We start from the raw sequence: 12,846 nt of genomic DNA on the forward strand, positions 1-12,846 counted from the left end.
TTACATCCTTGGAAAAGCCACGCGTGATGTCACTTGGGTTCTCCACCAATTTGTTTGCCCATTGAACTCCACCAACGTTAATCCGGCCCAGCATAAAGCACTATGTATAGAAAATTCATATAATTCTAATCTCTGGTGCTGCTGTCATGGTCACTGCGACTCTGCTGTTTTCCCAGCTCTAGGCCCAGGTCATCACACTAATCTCCCAGGCAAAACTTTACCCTTTGGACCTTTTGCAATTTGCTCTCAACTCCCAAACACAATAACTCAGCTGGTTTTCCTGCCTATATAAATTCATGTCCAAGGCAAAAGGCTCATTCTCTCCCTGGGACGCAAGAACAGAAGACAGGATTGGCATACAAGGGAGATAAGGAGCTCCTGAGAGCTGTAATAGCTCATCATGGGCACTAGGACGCTCTTGCTCCTGGTGCTGTTCGCCAGCAGTTGCATCTTAGCTCGTAAGTAATCAATCGACTCATTCTGGGGCAATTCTATAGATATCATTTTAAAGGACCTAAGAATTGGAAAGGCAATGCCTATAATAAGAATGGTTGACCAGGGCTGCCTACTGAAATACTGAGGCTTATTAAGTATTCTACAAAGATATTTAGTAGTATAAAATAATAGAAATAAAACAGCATTGTTACGGCAAACAACAGTTTTATAGATCATTGAACAACCATATATGGTTTTAATGGTTAATTAATGCACAAATAACTTTAAAACATGTATGTGTTGTTTTAATAAATTATTACTTCTATTATTTTTTTATTCAATTATATTAAATATAAAGTGATAAAGTGTTTAATGTGTTAAAATAAATACATTTTAGTGAAATATTACAGTATAAAATAATACATTTCTTAATAATTAATTAATAATAAATACTTTTATTATTGATTGAATGTCATTATAATTAATAAAGGAACCCAAAAATAGTGTAATTAATATAATCTATATACCTATATTATATAATTAATATTAATATATTAAAAGTAATAAAAGCTAAGGTTAACCCTAACGTTATTATTATCTTCAAAAATTTGGAAACATTTTAATCTCCCTCAAATGTAAAAACATTCATGCTTTGGACTGTTATTGAACAATATCTATTACAATATTTATTTTTTTATTATATGTATAAAAATTTGAAATGAATAGAAATTACAAATAAAAAAAATAAAAAAATAAAAAATATATATATATATTTATTATATTTGTAAGCTTTAGACGTTATTTTTTACTGTTGTTTTGGGATTTTGTTTTAATATAAATAGGATATATAGAAAACTTATTTGTGAAAATATATAGTCATTTTTATTTACTAAATTAAATAGTATTAGTGATAATAGAATAAAAAAAATATATACTGTATATATGAGATAGATGGGCGACATAAATAGATAGATAGATAGATAGATAGATAGATAGATAGATAGATAGATGATAGATGATAGATAGATAGATAGATAGATAGATAGATAGATAGATAGATAGATAGATAGATAGATAGATAGATAGATAGATAGATAGATAGATAGATAGATGATAGATAGATAGATAGATAGATAGATAGATAGATAGATAGATAGATAGATAGATAGATAGATAGATAGATAGATAGATAGATAGATGATAGATAGATAGATAGATAGATAGATAGATAGATAGATAGATAGATAGATAGATAGATAGATAGATAGATAGATAGATAGATAGAGATAATGAGATTAGATAGATAGATAGATAGATAGATAGATAGATAGATAGATAGATAGATAGATAGATAGATAGATAGATAGATAGATAGATAGATAGATAGCTAGATAGATAGATAGATAGATAGATAGATAGATAGATAGATAGATAGATAGATAGATAGATAGATAGATAGATAGATAGATAGATAGATGAGAAATTATATATATTAGACATTTTTAAGTTGTTAAAAGAAAAGTTACATTTTAATCGACTTTGTTACTTAGTAATAAGATAATTGCACAAGAAGATAAACGTCCTTATATTTATTTGGCCAGTATGTCTATGTAGAAAGCTGCAGAATGTGTCTGTAGGCTGCTGTAAAGGCTGTATATACAATTATACAATGGAAATCACTTTTCTACCTAAAACCAAGAGCGATCATCTGTGCATTCAGCCTGAATAAACTTTGTTGTTCCATTGTAATAAGACAATATGACATTTTACATGGTGCTGTGGATATTAGAGATATATATATATTTTTTATTATTATTATTTTATAAAAACTATGTTTTTTTTCTATTACATTTGCAGAAGAAGATGGGACAGAAAGCCAAAATCCCAGCTGTTCAAGTAAGAATATAAGATGATATTTTATTCATTATATATGTTATGGATTAATAAATTAGAGCAACAATGCTGCATGGGAATCCTTGATACCAAATGGAAGCTAAAAATTCTTATTACGTTTTATTATCGGAGTTATAAGGCTCTGTTCATACAGAGTATTTTGACTAGTTTTTTGGCGCGGAAACCGCTCCGCAAAACTCGTCAAAAACCGTCCGAAAATGCCTCCCATTGATTTCAATGGGAGGCGGAGGCGGTTTTCTCCCGCGAGCCATAAAACTGCCTTGCGGGAGAAAGAAGGGACATGCCCCATCTTCGCACATCAATGGGAGGCAGAGACAGCATATTTTGCTGAGTTTTTTTGCCCGTAGCAAAGTGTGGGCGCGAGTGAAAAACGCAGCAAAAATCGTGGCAAACGGTGTGGAATCCCAGACGGAATTTTGAGACAGAATTTTCCTCCTGCAAAAAAACTCAGTGTGAACACAGCCTAATAAGAGTTAACATAGTCTTGCAACAGTGTTTCCATCTGTTTTTGGAATGGACTATGGCACCTAACTCCTAGTCAGCCTGGTAAACAGCAGGCAGTGAGGTGACTTCATACCTGCCCTATCAGTGTGGATAATTATTTATTGCAGATAATCTTCCCAGGGATCATGAATGTACTGTGTGTTTAACCTTTGTATTGAAGGCTGGAGGCCATTCCTGTTCCCTGGAAGAGATACATGTTGTCCATAGGACAAAGTGTGAGATAAACTGCTGTACCTTCGCAAGTGACCACTGTTACATCAGTGTAGTGTGAGGACATAGCGCCCTCTAGTGCTCACCTGATATATTGCAAGTGCAGCTGAGATTCATATACATGTCACTTCCCAATCATGGTTCATTGTTAGTCACAGTCTAATGGAAATACAAGAGAGGGATTGAGAAACTGTACAATGTATTTATCTGACATCCTCTTAGTGACTTCGACTTCTGCAACTTTTTTTTTGTTTTATGCCATAGATGGTCACATTTATACATACTAATAATATATATTTTTTAATGGGTATCTAAACTTTTAAAAAACTTTTGACGTCATAGTGACATGTCAGAAGTTTTGATCGGTGGGGGTCTGAGCACTGAGACCTCCACTGATCGCTAAAATGAGGCAGCAGAAGCGCCCTGATGAGCACTGCTGTCGCTTCGTTTCTGAATGGCCAAACGAGCAGTTTACGGACTCATAGACTTTCTATTGAGTCCATACACCGCTCCGAAGACAGCTGATCAGAAACAAAGCGGCACAGTGCTCACGCAAGCGCTTCTGCTGCTTTGTTTTAGCAATCGGTGGGGGGTCTTAGTGCTCGGACCCCCACCAATGAAAACATTTGACATGTCACTGACATGTCAAAAGTTTTTTTTAACGTTTAGTTACACTTTACAAAAAAGAATGTGCAAATCTCTCGTCTTTCATAGGGCTAGTGTGAAATAAAGTAATTTCCTCCTCAAAAAATCACCAGATAAATACTTTCAAATACCTTATTAGGGAATTCTGGGTAAATAGGTTAGGACTTTCATCTATCAACCAAAGAGCGGTTATAAAAAACGTCTCTCTCTCTTGAGGAATCAGCATGTCCATGCATTACACCTACATCTTAATAATTTCAATGAAACGGTGTAATTTTTTATTTCACCTGTGGTGGCGCTGCTAAGAAATAAAACACTTACTACCAGAATCTCCCCAGATTCCAGCTGATCACTGAGGGGACCCAGCAGCAGGACACCATTTGATCAACTTATTGTCAAGGGACCCTTCTAACAAAAAGTGGTTGTCCAAATAAGACAACCCCTTTAAGTCATCCTCTTCAGTCCAGGTCTGGAAAAGCTAGGTGACAACCAATATGGGCATCAGTCCAGTCACCAACACTCAGCTTTTCTAGACTATTAAAAGCAAATCCACCTAGTTAGGTAGTGAAATGGAAGTGCATAAGTACTTTATATTTGGGTGTATTTAAATGTGTTGTTTTTTTTGACGCAATTGTTTTAATCATGGAAAAAAACGCAGTTTTTAAGAAAAAAATTACTCATGTAAATACACCCTTTAGCTACTTGAGAATTTTGGGCACAACCGCTGTAGGTAGAATAATGTAATTGAAAAATACATTAAAGAAATACATTAAAGGGATCCTGTCATCAACATCTTACCTGTTAAACTCGCCTGACCCCTCAATGGCCGCAGCTGTCCAGAGTGCGTTCCTGTTCTCTTCTTTCCTGAAGTCCTCCTCTGTCTGTAAATATCGTCGTTTAAACTCTTCCCGCCTTTTATGGTAATTATTTTTCCCTCTGGGATGCAGCTTCTTAACCCCGCCCACCGTTGCCACCTGTCTGGCCCTGACTGGCTAAGGAGCTGTCAATCAAAAAGAAGGAGGTGGAGTCCACTCTGAGATGCTGGAGGAATGAAAATCTGACTCTTTTCAGATAAAGATTTGACTCTTTTCTGCTCATTTGCATACGGCGCGGGACCACTGAAAAACGGAATACTAAAGCTACAGAGCTTACTCAGAACATATTTATAGCTTAGATGACAATGATTTTTCACCCACTTTCACCAGGTATTGCTGGCTTTATAGCTAAAATGCTGGTGACAGGTTCCCTTTAAATGGTCTTGGTTATTTTTAAATATATCATTGTGAATTTATGTAATGTAATGAGATTGTTCCGCGTGGGAGGAGCCATACACAATCAAGAGTAGAAATGAGGTGGGGGTAGGGTTTGGTTAATGTGCCGGTTACATAGGGTGGACCTACAAACTTATTCTCTACATTTTATTCAGGAGATGCAATCAAATTCAGACATCTTAGGAAATATACTTACAATTATGAAGCTTCTACATCCAGCGGGGTGACCGGGACTGCGGATTCACAGAGTGGCACCAAGTTTAACTGCAAGGTAAGTGGATAAAAACAAACCGCACATAGAGCTCTGCATTTTTGGGGATTTTTTCTCTTTCTAAATAGTCCCATATTTATGTTTTATATTAGGTTGAGCTGGAAGTGCCACAGCTATGCAACTTCATCCTGAGGATAAAACAGTGCACCCTGCGAGAGGCGTATGGAGTAAGCTCCGATGCCAAAGCCCTCTACAAGAAGGCAAAGAACTCTGAAGACTTCTCCAATGCTATGTCCAAGTAAGTGAGATGGATATTTTAAGGGACCACTACAACCATTTTAATAAAATAAGCAAATTGTAGAGCTTTCCAGACTCATTACAATAAAGGCTGTGACATTTCTCGAAAATGTTCCTGTCTAAAATGATTGTGGAAAAAAAGATCCGTATTTTTATTGAATAAGATATCAGCCTAATTAGAGAAGGAGGCGCTGTTGCACTTCTCTCTATGGAAAACAGTTTTGTTAGCGGTGGTCATAAGTGGTACTGCAGGTGACAGAAGTAAATATCAATTCCATGATATGAAGGAGGCATTCCTTGGAAATGGAAGACCATGGTAGTCCACACATGTCAGTCAGTGACAAGAGTTATATAACAAGATATGAGAGACCAATATTATAGAAGGGTTTGTATCCCCTTTAACAAGTGCAACTACATGCAGTGTAGACTGAAGCATCAGATTTGTATGTCTATGGCTGAGTACCATTCTATTTTCCATCTTCCAAGTACAGAAATGGATTTTGGATTCTCCTGCCAAGGGGCCAATTTGAGACACCTAGGGGCCCAGGACGAAGCCTTGTTCTTACTACTGTTATATTGATTCCACTGCTTTATACTTTTATACTGTACATTTATGATGTAATGAAATGTCCCCTGCTAGGTATGAAGTCAATTTCAGTGTTCAGGATGGAAAAAGGGTCATTTTATATCCTAAAGAGGAGGAAACTGTGAATATTCTGAATATTAAGAGAGGCATCATTTCAGCTCTACTTGTTCCAGATGAGACACAGCAAACCAGTAACATGGTAAGAACTCCTAGTATGGCCCGAGAATTGTGGACCCGCAACCTATGGATCTCCAGCTATTGCAAAAACCACAACCCTACTGTTGTAAGGACATGGTGGGACTTGTAGTTCTACAAATGCTGGAGAGCCACAGGTTGGAAACCTTTACTTTTGAATGTTGCTGTTCTCAAAAAAATATTTAAGCATTACCCTATGTATAATCTATTAATGGGCTTCTTTACTGTGGACTTTCAGGCCTGTCAGCAGACACAGGCTGTAAACAAAATTCTGCTGACAGTTCTTCAGGGCAAGCACTATTCATTTTAGGGATTACATGGTGCCCTTTTATTTTCTAAAAACACTGCCACCCCTAACCATGGTCTGTACCTTGTATTGCAGCTCAGTCCTATGCACATGAATATTGTTGTTTTTTTTATGCATTTCTATAGTTTTTTTATTTTGTTCCTATTTCTTCATAGGATACTGTATATGGAAAATGTAAAAGTGAAATCAGTGTAGGAAAGAAAGGAGGCACCGATGTTACCGTCAGCACAAATCTGAAGACGTGCGATCAGTTCACACCACACAGAGACTACGTCAGCCCCATTGCCCTCTTTAAAGGACTGGTATGTAAACTTTACCAGACTGGCTGTGGCAGATATCCAAGGGTTTACTGGTTTATATATTGACCTTATATATTCTTATCCCAGAATACCCCATTGTCCACACTGGTCAGCAGCAGCCAGTCTTGTCAGTACACCCTGGAAACAAAAAGAAGACATGTGACGGAGGCGTCCTGCGTGGAGACTCACCTCTTCCTTCCCTTCTCCCACAAGTAAGTTTAACGAATCACGCCGGAAAATTTACAAGAACAACTCAAAGTGACCGTAAACAGCCCGGATAGAGATAAATGGGCGACTTTGTCTCTATGATGCCGCGCCTACAAACTAAATGATCTATTTACCCTCCACCCAAAGCAAGGGCATACGTAACATAGAGGCTAGAGGCGGCCCATCCAGCTGCTATGAGGGACCTAGGTAGATGGGCCAAGCTCTGGTTGACTGCATCCCTTATTTTAATGGGTGGGCCCTACAGTGCTAGCAAACGAGGGTGTAGGGAATTAACCGAAAGACCATAGAAAAGACATAAGGGGCGAAATCAAGCACCAAGTCTTCAAGTTCTATGTGGTTTGTGGGGTTGTGGGAATTAGTACCAGAAAGGGGTCTCAATTTATTCTTCACTTCCATTAATAGAACATTTCGGACTAGCCTGATACTCTCTTTAGCATTCCTTAAAGGGGTTCTCCAGGCATTCATAGTATAGGTCATCAATATCAGATCAGCGGGGATCCGACTCCTGGTACCCCTGCCGATCAGCTGATTCTAGTCAACGAATGCGGCGGCCTCTTCAATGTTTACCAGGCACAGCACCATACACACCTGTAGCAGCTGTGCCTGGTATTGCAATTCAGTCCTATTCACTTGAATGGCACCAAACTGCAATCCCAGACACAGCCTCTATGGAAGCGTACGGCGATGTCCCTGGTAAGCTAAGAAGAGGCTGCCTTGTTCGTCGCTGTGGCCCCTTTAGTCAGCTGATCTGTGGGGGTCCGATTCCTGGCTCTAAGTATAAGCCATGAATATAAAATGCCAGGAGAATCTCTATGCCATGTATTGGTCCCTTAGGCCGTGCGCTAGCTGATAAGTGTACAGTTATTATATTGTTATTCATTTATTTTAGGAGTCAGTATGGCATGATGGCAAAAGTAACCCAAACCCTGAAGCTGGAAGACTCCTCAAAGACCAACAGCAGAGAATTTGCAGGTGGGAATAATGTTCACATTATGTATTATTGCTAATATTGTAATTCCTAGGGTAACCAGCAGATGGCGAACCACATAATTACTGTCTAGAGGTATTTTGTAATAGTTTACTGTGTGAGTGATATCAGTTTAATACATAGACCTAATACATGTCCCTGTATTCCTCTTAGATTCACAGTTAGTGAAAGGCCTGGCCCTGGAGGCTGCAGAATTTCCTTCTAACAGTGGAGCAGCTGTTGAGGAAAACCTTATGGAGCTACAGAAATTATCATCCTCAGAACAGAACCAGCAGAGAGCAAACAGGTTCCACAAACTTGTAACTGCCCTGCGGACCCTGAACAACGAGACCCTGGGGCCCCTTGTCCCAGGACTGATGAAGTTATCCAGGTACTTTACGGAATTGTTTAGTTTAGAAAATCCCTTTTTAAATACCCTATTAGGGAATTCTGAGTCAATAGAGGGGGAGTCCCGCACTCATAACCTCCATTAAATTGCCAGAGCAGGGAGTGGCTACAGGAAACATCTCTCTCATTCTGGAGGACCCACAACTTTCATGCAGCCCATTGATTTAAACCGTGTAATGCTTCATTTCACCTGCGGTGGTGCTGCAGGGAAATTTAACATTTGCTGCTGGGTTTCCCCAGAGCTGATCGCTGTGATCAGCCTATTTTTGCGAGAACCTTTTAACAAAAAGGGAGTAATTGTAATGTCAAGTGACCTACAAAATACATTTGTGCTCAGGTATTAATCTGTCTATGACAGAATGACACAAGTACAACAGAAAATATGGGAACCCTTACATGCCCACTAGTCCCTTACCTGTCTCCACTGCCTTCCTGAGGGCATACAGTTGAAGGGTACAGCTACCTACACAGGCAGCTAGTGCTATACAGAGCACCCAGAGGAATATTGCTTACACAGTGACCCTGCAGTCCTACTACTTGTTCAACTATTGGCCGAGAAATCATTGTAAAAGTGAATGCTGGATACAAGCCATACCTGTCTATGTAGTAGTACCTGCCGTGCACCCACATAGCGTTCTATCGGGGACACCTGCATTGCTCTACTGCCCAAGTACTAAAACCTCCTTTTCTTTAGTTTCTTCACTCTATCTTACTATATAAGTCACCTATCTCTCTATCGCTTCTCCATTGTTTTCTATAGAGTCCACAATATACCCTCTAGCAATAACTTCTGATCCTGGATATTGCAGCAGGTCTTTGTTAAACAGTATTGAAGTTCCCGTTATGGCCACTAGATGTCAACATTGTACTAGATTAACTTGAATAACATCAAAACTTTCTAGAATTCTTACCATTGTAATAAATGTTTTCTATTGTGTAAATTCATCTTATTTGAATTTAATATATATATTTTTTTTTATGTTCAGCCCTATTACGCTGCAAGCCCTGACCCAGTGCGGTACTCCTGAATGTTTTGGAGCTATACTTCAGGTCCTGCGCGCAGGAGATGTATCACCTGTATTGTCCGATACCGTCACATACGCACTTGGACTTTTGCCATCACCGTGCACTAAACGTATACGAGAGCTTCTCAACATGGCCCAGTATAAACAAAGCAGAGCTTCATTTTATGCCTTGAGCCACGCTGTCAACAAGTGAGTTTTCTATGAAGTAATACAGAAAATAGTATATATTATATAAAAATGAAATACATATTTATCTATATTTTCCAGAATGTTTTTCTTACTGTGGCCATATGATAATCAGTACTGACCTAATACATCTCACAGCTCAGGGTTTGCTACAATTGTATCCAGGCTAGATAATCCACTGTCAGCTAAATACATCAGCATCACGAATCTCTCTCCTGTCCAGTTTACTACAATGTATCAGTGCAGGTAAAGGTATGTTCATATCCTCGCTGATCCAGTCCAAGATCCAGTAAAATGATGGACACCATGATGGAAACAATTAAAGTCAATGGGGACAGTCAAGCACCGTTGATGTAGCAGAGCGATGAAAAACTGAACGCAAATGGGAACAGAGTCTAAAATTTATATTAGGCTCTGGTCACACTAGCATTATGGCGATCCATGACAGCTATGACGATCCATTTTCAAACGGGTCCCAAAGAATCCTTAAGGATCCCATTGAATCATAATGCGGCCCATCTGGTTTCGATGGGGATTCCGGTATTTTTGACAACAAGAATAGCGCTGCAGACTGCGCTATATGTCCTTTAAAAAATGCTGGAACCCCTGACAGAACAGCATAATGCGAATGTAAACAGAGCCTTAGAAAGATCTACGTTGCCAAGTAAGTTTTACAGTGACATCTGGTGGTGAAAAACATACTGCACATCATTATAATAAAAAGCCATAAATAAATAATAGTAATGCGCATAGTTTACTGCTAATACTAAAAAAAAATGTCTGCAGTTTCCGTAACTCCTGTAGACTTCAATAGAGAGGCAAAAACCCACCTCTCTATTGAGGCTCCTCCTGGATCTGGCTGCCACCAGCCCACCTTGGTTTCCAGAACTAGGGGTCATTTGACCCAATCTCCCTATAGGAAGGTCCCAGAGATGAGACCCCACATATCAGGGATTTATGGCATATGCTGGGGATAGCTCATAAACGTCTGTAGTTCTAACACTCCATTAAGATTTGACCTTGAGACATGACCTTGTGTAATGGTCAATGACAAGTATAACAATATATATAAGATGATATGAATTATGAAATGGTGTTTTAACCCTTCCTACTTCTTATTATTCCAGCTTCTATGAAGACAGGAACACTATCGCTCCGGAGTTAGTTGATGTGGCCAATTTCATGTCATCTCTCATTGACAATGAATGTACTGGAGATCAAGACAAAACCTTCCTGACTCTTAAGGTATTAAATGCAAAACATTTGTAAACCCCCAAATCATAATATCCACTTTATATTTGGAGAGCACAGTCTCAATGATTTTTTTTTTTGCTCCTCAGGCCATTGGAATTATGGGAAATGTTTTAGAAGAAGCCAATCCACAGATCAAGTCCTCTATTCTGAGATGTGTCAGGAGCCAAGCGCCATCATTCGAGGTGCAGAAGGCAGCTATTCAGGCTCTGCGCAAAATGTCCATCACAGAGGATGTAAGTTACCTCCATAAATGTTTAACCCATTAATAGAGTCCTAAGAGAATATGACACCATTTCTGGTTGTGACATCATAGCATCATGTGACAATATAGATGTTGGTGGTATCCAGGGGCATAAAGTGAATCTTCAAGACCCCAATACGAATTCTGTAACTAGGCTCCCACCTACCATGTGCCATTTATAGTATAGTATAGTACTAGTATCGTCTTATGTGACAGACGGGCAGTGGTCCCCCCCCTTAGGCACCAGATGCGTCTGCTATTTCAGCACCGCCTATGGCTATGCCACTGGTGGTCTCCAGTAGACTGGTAGTCTCAATAGTTCTGTATATAAGATGAGTGTCTATACTGTACAGAATTAATGCACATTTCCTATGAGTTATATATAACCCCCAGATAGTCCATAGCATTGCATACAGTTCCTGACCCCACGGCTACTCACAATCTAATCCCCCCCCCCCCCATCTCACATACACACCAGGACCAATTTCATAGAAAACCGAAAATGAATAAAATATAAAAAGAGTAAAGAAATTATATTTACCATGGTCTACCATTAACTTTAACTTAAAGGTCATTCCTTAAAGAGCAACTCCAGCCACATTTAATATTACCATCAATTATATAGTAAACATCCCTATATCACATGGTAAAAACTTTTTTTGAACAGATTTTTCTAAATCCCTTTTTTTTATTCTGAATGTCACTCCCTTAATGCATTCAGGATGGAGCACAGATTTCCTCTTCGCCTTATCCTGGGAGGAGCTTTCTCCTGTGCTCATTGTCGCCCCCTGCTGAGTAATCATGTTATCACTTTCATAACACAGGCTCGAAGTACACTTGTCCAGGTCTTCCAGGATGGAAATTCTCCAGTCCAAAAGAGGCTGGCAGCCTACCTCATCCTGATGAAAAACCCTTCACAGTCAGACCTTCGCAAGGTGGTTCGAACCCTCAATAAGGATGACAACGAGCAAGTGAAGAACTTTGTTGCCTCTCACATTGTTAACATTCAGAACTCTCAGGCACCAGAAATGCAGGAGTAAGTGGAGCAAATCTATGAATATATAATTGAAATGTAATTATTATTACCTAGATCTAATCAGTGTTATAATATATTTAAATATAATTAAAAATTATAATTATCTCCACCTGCAGTAAACTCCCCCTAGTGGTCAATATATTGTGAAATTAATTGGTAGAGAATTTTGGAACTGTTTAGATTTAAAATGGTGTTAAAAATGTTGACATTTACTTTAATCCTATCAATATCATCTTTTAGTGTCCTGATTCACTTATCGCTTTTGTTCACAGGCTGAAACACAAGATAGATGAGACCCTCAAGTCAACTGGTGTTCCGGCTATTGTCAGCGACTTCACAAAATTGTCTAAGAACTATCAAATTTCCAAGACTGTGAATGTCCCAGGTTTATTGGAGAATTTAGCAGCTAAAGTGGAAGGAAATATCATTTATGACTTTACCGGTTACATGCCCAGAGAAGTCATGCTGGAGACAACCCTGAATGTGTTTGGAAAGTCTGTCGATATGTTTGAGGTAAGGAGACCCACTGTAGATGAAGAGCTGAGCTGGATTTTGTAGACAACACAACCTTTGGTACATACTGATGTAGCTTAGACGATTTAGTAATTTGGCACAACTCATGGTGAT

The 12,846-nt window shown here is 38.8% G+C and overlaps 1 protein-coding gene across 1 annotated transcript in view; it reads left to right on the top strand.

The window, feature by feature from the left end:
• Positions 1-334: 334 nt before the first annotated feature.
• APOB (apolipoprotein B) overlaps positions 335-12,846 on the top strand; it is a 32,423-nt gene continuing 19,911 nt past the window's right edge. The window contains exons 1-14 of the mRNA XM_075861044.1: positions 335-458; positions 2,293-2,331; positions 5,135-5,250; positions 5,343-5,488; positions 6,128-6,272; positions 6,731-6,877; positions 6,962-7,086; positions 7,992-8,074; positions 8,244-8,460; positions 9,464-9,691; positions 10,816-10,933; positions 11,029-11,175; positions 12,008-12,219; positions 12,492-12,732. Coding sequence (XP_075717159.1) covers positions 401-458; positions 2,293-2,331; positions 5,135-5,250; positions 5,343-5,488; positions 6,128-6,272; positions 6,731-6,877; positions 6,962-7,086; positions 7,992-8,074; positions 8,244-8,460; positions 9,464-9,691; positions 10,816-10,933; positions 11,029-11,175; positions 12,008-12,219; positions 12,492-12,732 — 2,022 coding nt within the window. The 5' untranslated portion in view covers positions 335-400. The remainder of the gene's footprint in view (positions 459-2,292; positions 2,332-5,134; positions 5,251-5,342; positions 5,489-6,127; positions 6,273-6,730; positions 6,878-6,961; positions 7,087-7,991; positions 8,075-8,243; positions 8,461-9,463; positions 9,692-10,815; positions 10,934-11,028; positions 11,176-12,007; positions 12,220-12,491; positions 12,733-12,846) is intronic.

The sequence above is a fragment of the Rhinoderma darwinii genome, chromosome 4, assembly GCF_050947455.1.
Source record: "Rhinoderma darwinii isolate aRhiDar2 chromosome 4, aRhiDar2.hap1, whole genome shotgun sequence".
Lineage (NCBI taxonomy): Eukaryota > Metazoa > Chordata > Amphibia > Anura > Rhinodermatidae > Rhinoderma > Rhinoderma darwinii.